The 11747-nt window shown below is 40.9% G+C and overlaps 1 protein-coding gene across 1 annotated transcript in view; it reads left to right on the forward strand.

Moving 5' to 3' along the window:
- Positions 1–10668, forward strand: part of LOC311283020 (PDZ domain-containing RING finger protein 4) — a 47636-nt gene extending 36968 nt beyond the window's left edge. Inside the window, exons 5-8 of the mRNA XM_084397175.1 lie at positions 1431–1493; positions 3928–4029; positions 5495–5590; positions 8908–10668. Coding sequence (XP_084253301.1) covers positions 1431–1493; positions 3928–4029; positions 5495–5590; positions 8908–10077 — 1431 coding nt within the window. The 3' untranslated portion in view covers positions 10078–10668. The remainder of the gene's footprint in view (positions 1–1430; positions 1494–3927; positions 4030–5494; positions 5591–8907) is intronic.
- The last annotated feature ends 1079 nt before the right edge of the window (positions 10669–11747 follow it).

Here is an 11747-nt window from a genome sequence, read left to right on the forward strand (position 1 = left end):
TGTGCCTGGAAGTTCTTGTGGCCAGTGATCTGTGTCGCCGTCCTGACGGTAACAGTTCAAACAGGGGATGTCCAGGGTGAGTGGAGTCTGTGATGATTTTACCTGCTCTCTTCCTCACTCTGGAAGAGTACAGGTCCTGGAGGGTTGGCAGGGGGGCACCAATAATCCTCTCTGCAGTCCGGACTGTCCGTTGTAGTCTCCTGATGTCCGATTTGGTAGCTGAACCAAACCAGACAGTGATGGAAGTGCTTAAAACAGACTCAATGACGGCTGAGTAGAACTGGATCAGCAGCTCCTGTGGCAGATTGAACTTCTTCAGCTGGCGAAGGAAGTACAGTCTCTGCTGGGCCTTTTTCACAATGGAGTCAATGTGATTTGCCCACTTCAGGTCCTGGGAGATGGTAGAGCCCAGGAACCTGAATGACTCCACTGCTTCCACAGTGCTGTTCATGATGGTGAGAGGGGGGAGTGCTGGGGTGTTTCTCCTGAAGTCCACGATCATCTCCACTGTTTTGAGTGTGTTCAGCTCAAGGTTGTTATAGCTGCACCAGACAGCCAGCTGTTCAACCCCCAGTCTGTAAGCAGACTCGTCACCATTTTGGATGAGACCGATGACAGTGGTGTCGTCTGCAAATTTCAGGAGCTTGACAGAGGGGTCTTTAGAAGTGCAGTCATTAGTGTACAGGGAGAAGAGCAGTGGGGAGAGAACGCACCCTTGGGGGGCGCCAGTGCTGATGGTGAGGGTCCTGGATGTGAGTTTCCCCAGTCTCACTAGCTGCTGCCGGTCCGTCAGGAAGCTGGAGATCCACTGACAGATTGTGGATGGCATGGAGAGCTGAGTCAGTTTGGCTGTGAGAAGATCAGGGATGATGGTATTGAAGGCCGAACTGAAGTCCACAAATAAGATCCGTAAAGCAATCAGACCTTGAGTTCTCTGAATAATATTCTGAATTCTCCAATTCAATCTGACCTCTGACCTGTGATGCCTGAATCATAATCATACGCTGGTCGCTCGTCGGCCAGAGGAGAACTGAGTCTGGGTTCTCCATTCTGTCACTGATGGACTTCTGGTTCATTGAAACTCTCTGAAGTCTCCTTTGGCTTCTGTCTTGCTTATTTGGGGACATTTAATTTAATATTCAACAATATTATTGATCTCCTGCATTGACACCATTATATGAGAACTGAACTGGGCTGGACGATGACATCAGAGCGGATATATATATATATATATGAACTAAATTAATAACTTTTTTACAACAAAAATGAGCCATCACTGAGCTTACTTCAGCTGGACTGTAACGCTATTTTCTTCTGGAAACAAACTTTGTTGGATTATTTAAATATATATAAATATATAAAGGAGACTCGACTTGAGCAGACAGAACTCTGAATGACACTAATCTGAAGACTGTTGCCTTCATTCTCAGATCGAGCCGAACAGCATCGCGGCCCGAGACGGTCGGATCCGAGAAGGAGACCGTATCTTACAGGTAACGTGACCTTTGACCTCTTAAACGCTTGTGTTTCTGTACATGGGCTGATGTCTCGTATAGTGTCGGGCAGGTCGAGGCTTCATGAAACACGTTCACGTTTATACGACACCGCTTCAACTAAAAACGTGAAACATTTATGCGTTTTGGCCGTTCGTTCACACGACAGCGGCGTTTTGGCCGTTCGTTTACACGACAGCGGCGTTTTGCCCGTTCGTTCACACGACAGCGGCGTTTTGGGCGCCTGAAAACACAAAGTTTCGAATACGGGTTTCAAAGGGGAAGTTTTTGAAAGCGGACTTCGTGTAAACAGCAAAAACACACATTTCTGCAGACGATTACATCTCGCACATGCTTATTACGTGTTCAGTCTATAGTGTTTCATCGCCATCTACTGGCCTGTTAGCAGAATACAGCGTTTTCAGTCGTTTTTGCAGATCCGTGTGAACGGGGATCGGTTTGACGGTGTCGTCTGTGCACGGAAAACTCAAAGGAAAACCTTCTCCGTTTGAAGCATATCGTTGTCGTGTAAACGTACACTGAAACAGTCGAGGCTTCGAAACACTCCCGCACCGTCTCCACGCTGCCCCCTAGTGGTCAGAACAGTGAAACTGCAACTTAACCCGGCCCAAACATGCATACAAACACCTTTTACAAATCTATTGCAAATTTTTTTTCTTGAAAGTAAAATCTTTTAAATGCAATGATCTAATCATCTAATAAGATTATCAAGTATCAAATTATCGATATCAAAATTATCGATTTTTCTTTTATGCCAAAAATCATGAGGATATTAAGTAAAGATCACTTTCCATGAAGATATTTAGTAAATTTCCTACCGTAAATATATAAAACATTTATTTATGTGTGTGAATGCAACACAATCGCGAATGAACAACTTTAAAGGAGATTTTCTCAATGTTTCGATTTTTTTGCACCCTCAGATTCCAGATTTTTTAAATCTCGGACAAATATTGTCCTATTGGTCCAGGGTCACATATGTTCCTTTATCAATTGTCAGGGTTTGTGCTGTGAACGGCTCAGCTAAACAGGCCAATAAGAGACTATTAACTACCATTATTCATCTTAGTTCTACTAATGTCTAATTAAAACATCTACAAAGGTATAAAACTGATCAGATATCAGGTAAACCCACAGACACTGGTTCACTGGTTCTCAGTGACTCCTCATGATCATGTGTTGACAGAGATCATCGCCCCCAGTGGTGAACCACTGAAACGGTTATGCCGTAATGAAGCCTCGTTTGCTGAGATCTCGTGACTCTGTCAGTGTGATACACACTCCGAACCACTGATTCAGAACAAGCGATTCGTAAAGGTTTGGAAGCTTCATGAAGCAGTGTTGTGAAACGGCCATCTCTATTCTGGCAGCGACCGGCTCATTAATCTTTACCAGCGGCACATTAGCCCTCGGAACGAGCCGCTGATGACCCGAGCCTCGGCTACAGGACCTGGAGGAGAGCAGGGGCCCGTCTGGGTCGTTACTCTGATGGGATGTATTTTTAGCTGTGGTCTGTCGCGTTTAGGAGAACATGCTGGAGGTGTTTCCTAATGCAATCATCCACAAACTCACAGGCTTCAGGAAGAAGCGATGGTGTTTCTGCGTCGCTAACGGCACCAGAAGAAACCGCTAGACTAAATAGAGTCTAGTGAGAGACGCTGCAAATAATGATGTTCCTCCTCAGTGTTTCTGTATCGTTTTCCAGCTCTAATATCTCAACGTTCTTACATCACGACACATTTACTGGAGAAGAGCAATGGCTGAAGATATTATATCTGGTTTACTAAATAATGAAGTGAGTTTGTGCTTAAAACAAGAACAAATATCAGCCGATTGAGTCAGACAAATAAACTGAATTCAAAGGGGAAATAAGATTATTTGTAGTCAGATACAGCAGTGTCCAAAACTATCATCCGACCTAGGACCCTGTGTTAAAATATTATTAGACATTTTGTAATCATATTGCGTAGTTGCGCTTGGATTCGATTGTTTTATTTGTGATAATAATACAATGAAACATGCCAAATTGTGTGACGTAATTTTGGTCAAGGCTGTCCTTCAAAGAAATGATGAACACATGCAAACAAGAGACAACCAACGAAACGTTAATAACTGAATATATTGTTGTAGTCAATGTTTGCTTCATCACTTTTGGCCACCACTGTATTTGCTCTTATTTGAATTATTTAATTAATTTAATTAATGTAATTCTTATACATTTTCAGGAAAACAATCTTAATATCTTCAGTCATTGTTCTTCTCCAGTAAACGTATCTTGATGTAAGAACGTTTAGATATTTGTGCCGGAAAATAATTTTTTGCAGTGCATTTTTTCTAATGAACTATACGCTGCTTCTCATTGGCTGGTGTGTGCGTACGCTGCTTCTCATTGGCTGGTGTGTGTGATTGACAGATCAATGGGCGGGACATTCAGGACAGAGAGGAAGCTGTGGCCGTTCTCACTAATGAAGAAAGCAGGAACATTGTTCTGCTGGTCGCCAGGCCGGAATTGCAGGTACACACACACACACACACACACACACACACTTTGCAAAAACACTTAGTGAAAACTCAATTTGCACTATATTAACATGAATAACACCCTCCTGTAACTCATACACTCATATTTGTCTTCACATTTACTCTGATTGTGATTCAGATGGTCAGATGTCCAGCACGTTCACATCAACATGTTTGATTTTCACATGTGTAATCGACTTCCAACAGTAGCCTATAAAAACGAACAGCATGTTGATAACACGAGAGTATGTGTGTGTGTGTGTTCAGACGGCTCGTGTGAACATTAACGGCTGTAATTAAACACATGATGAATGGATGATGTTTGAGGCTGTGTGTGTGTGTGTGTGTGTGTGTTGTGAAGCTGACCGCTCCAGTTCATTACGCCAGCAGATCTGCAGAGAACATTACCTCCAATAATGTGTGTGATGCAGACGTCATAAAATGTGACACACACGTAATGCGTTTCTCACATCAGAGCCATAAAAGCACAATGAACAGCTGAGTGGGTTTAATGAAGAAACGGCCAGCTCATATTTCATTTGACAAGACAGAAATGTAGCCTATTTTTAAGACTATTGCCATTTTTCTGAGGAATTTTTAAGGCAAAAATATATATATACATTTTCAATACAGTGCTATGAGAATTTTGTGTGAAATGTGCTTCATTTTAATGACATCTTTTTGTTAAACAGGACCAAAAAATCATTATGTCTACACTTGAACATGATGTTCTTCCTCAGTGTTTCTGTTTTGTTTTCCAGCACAAATATCTAAAGATTCTTACATCAACATACATTTACTGGAGAAGAACAATGGCTGAAGATATTAAGATATCAAAATTAGGTTTTTGCTTAAAACAAGAACAAATATCCACCAATGGAGTCCGAAAAATACACTTGTTTTCCTGTGAAGTAAAGTTATTTTCCTGAGCCCACTGACAGATATTTGCTCTTGATAAGCGTCATGTTTCAGGTTATTTTGCGTCTCCCGTAAATGTATCTTGATTTAAGAATGTTTCGATAAGAACATCATTTTTTGTGGTTTATATATAATTGTTCAGGTAAAGTTGAAATCACACGGACGTAAAGCTTGTACAGAAGCAGATATCATCACATGATGTCACAATGTGCTGTAATGGTAAATTTCGTTACGCAGAATGAAACTTCTCAGATTTGTATTGATTTATTTAATGTTTAATTTGTGTAGGGACAGATACAATAAAACATGGATAAAACTGTGACAACAGCCTTCCAATGCACGTATCATATTTTCATAGCTAAAGCTAATCTGCAACACTTGTCCCTAGAAGGACTTTTATAAATTACAGTTTATAAAACAGCAAACAAATCCAAAAACATGAGTCCAAGTTTGTTGCTGAATTAAGCCAGACTTTGTTGGAGTGAAATCCGTGATCTGTGGGTGGTTTGTCGAGATTCACCCCGATCTCCTGTGGGTTTCAGGAGGAGCCGTGGCTGGATGATGAACACAGCGAGTTCTTGGAGGAGCTGAAGATGGAGATGCTGGAGGAACAGAGGAGAGAAGAGGAGGAGGAGGAGGTGAGAGAAACCAGAAGACATCTCGCACCTCATGGGTTCTCCAGCACAAATATCTAAACGTTCTTAAATCAAGATACATTTACTGGAGTGGAACAATGACTGAAGATGTTAAGACTAAAGGTCCTTGCACACTGAGTCCGAAATTCGCGTTCGCAAGTTAAAAAATAAAATACGACCTCACGTTGTATCAATCACGTTTACACACCGCCATCATAAAACAATTCGGATCGGGTTCGATTTTATGCGTTTTCCGCATCCGTAGCAAGCATTTGAAGAGGTGTTTTGACACTTCAGAGCCACCGTACAAGCGAACGCCAAAATTAGGGCTGCGCGATTAATCGCAGTTTCCATGTAATCGCAATTTAACCGTTTTGGCTTATCGCGATTATGAAATCACAAAGGCTGAGATGATTAGTTATGTGCAGCGTGTCAGTGACGTACGGCTCAGTAAACACTGCATCTAAAGCACTGAGTTCGAGTCGCTTATAACGTGCTTTTGAAAAAGCAACACGCGTCAAACATCTTTCCAAACATGAGACGCATTTATGAACCTCTTGTCCAACAAAAGACATTTAATAACATGCTTTTCCTCCAAGCTCACTTCATGAGGACAGTTGAGCCTAAAATAATCACAGCCTTTGCCAAATCGCGTGCGGTTTCATAGCGATTAATTGTGCAGCCCTAGCCAGAATCCAGAATGGGGTCCGACATGTTGATCCGCTTCGTCTCGCTGCACAAAGCATTGTGTGACAAACAAAGTGCGGAATACAAAGACTCATCAAACTGAGCCACTGATATCCTGAAGTAAACTTTGAATCGTTCGGGATAATCCCGAAATTAACTCTCCTTCCTCTCTACACAATCTCAGGATTGGACCCAATATTTCCTTTTCTCTTTTTAAGCAGAGAGAGGACACAAAAATCATGCTCACTGCTTGAAGACTCCAATTTGAATTGTTTTGTGAATTTTTACGCAACGGACTTATTAATAGGCTTCGGACTCAGTGTGCAAGGTTTCTGTTGGTGACGAATTTTTATGATGACGAATACAAGAAAACACATACAAACATGTTGGACTCAGTGTGCAACGACCTTTACTGGGAAAAAAGACAGAGTAAGAACATAATTTTTTGCATTATTTGTGTTAGTAAATAAAGAATGCTAAATAATTTCTAGTTCCATATGCGGCAGTTTTACCATTCAAACAAAAGCTGATAAACATGTATTGTTCTAATCCATTCATACCATCTCCCAAATGAGCACAAAAATTCAGTAGATTCTGGTTTCTCTTGAAAAACCTCATGTCAATTCAAGTCATCTTCTTTTATACTGCGCTTTTAACAATATAGATTGTTTCAAAGCAGCTTTACAGCGATAATAGGAGATTACAGTAACAGAGATTATTTAGGCTTTACAGCAGCTGAAGTTAGTTTTGATTGATTCACTTCCGTTGCAAAGATCATCAGTTGTTCTTAGGGCCGCTAATGCCTAGTTCACACTACACAACTTTAAACGTCGGCAGATCGCTGTGCTGTTCAGACTACATGACTTGCTCTGGAGTCTTGAAGTCGTTGTGGTGTTCAGACTATGTGACACTACGTAAATCTTCTGCAACAGGGGCTTACACACTACAGGAGCTGACAACAAGTCTTGGCGCATTCCAATGGCAAATGGACGGCGGGACAAAATTGTTGGTATATATATATATATATATATATATATATATATATATAGTTGAGCACCGTCATTACAACTCTATAACCGCAAAAAAACGTGTTATTAAAATATTTTTAAATTTCTATCTTTTCTATTATAGAGAATGTTTAAATACTAATTAAAAACAATTGTTGACAGTCTGTGTTATTATTGGTCTATACGTTTCCAACTGTAATTGATTCTTTCAATCATTTGAGATAGAAATAAAAGCTATGACTATGATATAGTGATGTGCCATCATTATGAGATTTATTAAACAAATGAAAAACATTTCCAATAATAAACATTAGCAATAAACATTTGCAATAATAAACAATATCATTACCGATAACTGATCGTGCAGTTTAATTACCCCTTGACTGGCCCCAAACATGTTTGATAAAAGAAACATATACAGTGTGTATATATGATGTGTATTACATTTTAGCTCAAAAACAATTGTAATAAAAGATAGGATCATAAGATGCTATATTGGGTTTTTACCACTTAATGAAGTTTTGTTTTGTAAATCGTGAGACATGATTTTTACCACTTTGCTTTGTAGAAATAATTTATTTAAAACGAATTTCGTTTTGTACAAATTGTATCTTAATTTTAATAAATGTTTCATCAACCAATTGCATGTAGGCCTATTTATAAAATAAAAAGGAAATAGGCAATATAATAACCGATGAGTTATGTCATTTGACTCACGTCATAACCGTCACACCAATTCTGAAACCGGCACACGCACACCCCATATATATATATATATATATATATATATAGGCCTATATATAGGCCTATATTGTTTGTGCAATGATCTGTTTAGAACCCCGAAAGAAAAAAAAGAAAAAAAAAAAAGAATATGGGTGAACGGATGGATAAGCACACGCGGGCAGCAGGGATTGTCTGTCAGATAGAGATTTGGAAGTGAGTAAAACATTATAATGAAAAAGCAGCTGCCTGTTGTGGTTTGGCAACGATGGTTACAAATACAAAGGGCTTTTGTAATATCATAACAAGATGATCATTGGCTGTTGCTCGCCGCGACACGTGACACCACAGGCTATCGAGTCGGCCGACAATTCCAGATATTTGGCATGCTAGATATTTTTCTGGCGTCGGCGACGTGTCGGCGATGTGTCAGCGAGGGGTTTTGATGCGTCGTTAAGTATTTCACACTCAAAGATTGGCGAGCGCGGATCACCCGCAGATTTGCACACGATTACAGCCTGACCTGTCGGCGAGCTCGTTAACTTGCAAATCGGGCTTAAATCGGGCTTAAAATCATGTAGTGTGAACTAGGCATAACACGACACCGCTCTAACAGAAAACCCTTAATGCGCTCCGGCCGCTCATTCGCACAACAACAGTGTCTGGGGCTCGAGAACGCAATCCATGACATAGATTCCAAGGTGCAAGCGGTGAAACATTTAGAAAAACGTTATCATCTCCACGTAAACTTCAAAAACGTGACTCTGTGAAAACGCTGACGGCGTGCACATGCATATCTACATGCAGGCGTGTAATCTTTCTTTACAAATTGACCTCACCAAATTACTTGTCTGGCCTTAAAATGTAAAAATTGGCCTTAAAAAAGAATATATTTTTTTCCTGCAGACGAGAGGAGCCGCTGAAGAAAACATCACAGCGTCCTGCTCCTACAACCAGCAGAAGATCAGTCCTCCAGACGGGTCGGAGAAGAACGTGCTCGCTCAGATCCAGAAGAGATTATCACGATGTCTGCGGGAGGCTTCCGGCCAAAGAGACGGCCCGGAGAAGGAGCTTCCCGAAGGAGACCGATATCAGCAGCTGCTGGAGCTCAAGTGTCAGATCCGCAACAGCGGCGAGTTCGACCTCTTCTACACGCGCAGCAGCACCATCGAGTGTAGCGGCGTCCAGCATGAGCTCCGCATGCTCAACGAGGAGCTGCGTAGCATCGAGATCGAGTGCCAGAACATCATGCGGGCGCATCACCGGAAAGAGCCGGGGAAGAAGCTCGCGGACATCAGCGAGCATCCGGAGAAGTCGGATAAGGACAGTTCGAGTGCGTACAACACGGCAGAGAGCTCGCGTAGCACGCCGCTAGCGATGGACCGATCGCCCGACCACAGGATAGTCAGCCTCACTAATCATAGGAACTTTCGTGGATCGTCCGTCAGGAGCGGGAGTCCCGATCACAGCAACCCGTCAGAGTCTCCCGCGGAAGACGAGCGATCTTTGAGGACTCGAATTGCCGCTTTATCAAGAGCATCAGATACGCGACACTACCAGAGCTACATGGAGTTAGCCCACGGTCTGCTAGGCATGAGCGATCCACAGGTCGTCCAGCCATCCGAACCTAAAATGGAGTGGAAAGTGAAAGTCAGGAGCGACGGAACCAGATACATCACCAAACGTCCAGTCCGAGATCGTCTACTCCGGGAGCGAGCCCTTAAAATCAAGGAGGAGCGCAGCGGCGGGATGACGACCGATGACGACGCCATGAGCGAGATGAAGATGGGCCGTTACTGGAGCAAAGAGGAGCGTAAACAGCATCTGCTACGGGCTAAAGAGCAGCGGCGGCGGAGGGAGTACATGCAGCGGAGCCGGCTGGAGAGTCTGCGGGAGACTCCACTCAGCAGCGGAGAGGTGAGCATCATCCAGCTCAGCCAGCGCAAGATGATGAAGAAGCGGAACAAGAAAATTCTGGACAACTGGATGACGATTCAGGAGTTGATGACGCACGGGGAGAAAGCACCAGAGGGATCCAAAGTGCATAACGCCTTCCTGTCGGTAACAACTGTGTAGATTCACATGCAAGTTCTCAAACTTTACCCATTTACCCATGTGGTACGATCTACGTTTGCCTCGTTCAATGTGGCAATTTTTATGAGAAGAGACCAGATGAATATTTTTCACACTTTGTTAATGTTTTCTAAGCAATTAAACAAGTTACATTTGCATTTTTTTTTTTACAGTTTTTGTTACTGTAATATTTCAAGGAAGGTACCAAAAGGAATATTTCACTCAAAGATTGCTGTCATAAGTCACATGTTCAACACAAACCTGTTTGCCTTTCTAAGCCTCTAGTTGGATATGATGGGAAAAAAAACATGATATTGGAGGAAAAACTATTTGTTTTTGTTTTTTTTGCTCACAATAGTTTGAGAAACTTTTCAAAAAAAATTATTCACATTTACTCGTTTGCTTAATACATTTTTGCTTTTGCCCAAGAATTATTTTTCATCCAATAAATTTTTTTCAAAATGTTTCATTTGAACTTTGCATTAGCCTGTTTGCTCACTAAAGTTTTGCTTTTCGTTCAGTTTTTTTTTACATTTTGAATATGAAAATGTAAAAAATATGAAAATATTCGACCCATTAACTTACTAAAGTTTTGCTTTCGTCCAATTGTTAAATTGTAAAAAAATTTAACATTGCATTCATCCATTTGCTCACAAAAGTTTTGCTTTAGTCTATTTTTTTATTTATTTTTATTTTGAATTTGAACTTTGCATTTGCCCGTTTGCTCACTAAACTTTTGCTTTTGTCCAACAAAATGTTACAAAATTTTGAATTTGAACTTTGCATTCACCTGTTAACTCAAGGTTTGCTTTTGCACCCCAAATGTGTTTTTTTTTTTTTTTTTTTTAACTTTACATTAGCCTGTTTGCTCACTTACATTTTTATTTCGCCCAATAAAGGTTTAAATTTTTTTTTATTTGAACTTTGCGTTCACCCATTTGCGTATTTTTTTTGCTTTTATTCAATAAAATGTTTCCAAATGTTTTATTTTGAACTTTGAATTAGTCGATCTGCTCACTAAAGTTTTGCTTTCGTCCAATAAAATTGATTTTTTTTTTTTATTTTAGCATTCACCTGTTAACTCACTGAAGTTTTGCTTTCGCACCCCAAATGTTTTTTTATTTTATTTTGAATTTGAACTTTACATTAGCCTGTTTGCTCACTTAAAGGTATAGCGGAGGATTTTCCCGAATTTTAGAAAAGAACCGCCCTCTCCACTTTTTGAAAAAATGCACATGCGCAACACTCTACCTGCTCCCGAGAGGGAACGCCTATTAAACGTGTGCACGAGAGAGCATGCACGAGCTAATCATAGCTTACATTAACTTTTACTAGCAGTGATTTTAAATGGATTTCTCCAAATAGCATGCCAAACTTTACCTGTCACGTAGAAACTTCGCGACTGAGGCATCAGTGGGAAGCCCAACCTGTGTTTTGAGCGCACGCCATCGTGTGAATCGTGTGCACGAGCACGTAGGACGGCCTTACGTAAACATATCACCAGAATGATTGACACTTAGGAGGACCAATAGTCTTGATGATCCACCCGGAAAAATAAAATCCTCCGCTATACCTTTACGTTTTTCTTTCACCCAATAAAGTTTTTCAAAAAATTGTATTTGAGCTTTGCATTCACCCATTTGCTCACTAACGTTTTGCTTACACTCAATAAA

This window comes from Rutilus rutilus, assembly GCF_951802725.1.
Source record: "Rutilus rutilus genome assembly, chromosome: 23".
NCBI lineage: Eukaryota > Metazoa > Chordata > Actinopteri > Cypriniformes > Leuciscidae > Rutilus > Rutilus rutilus.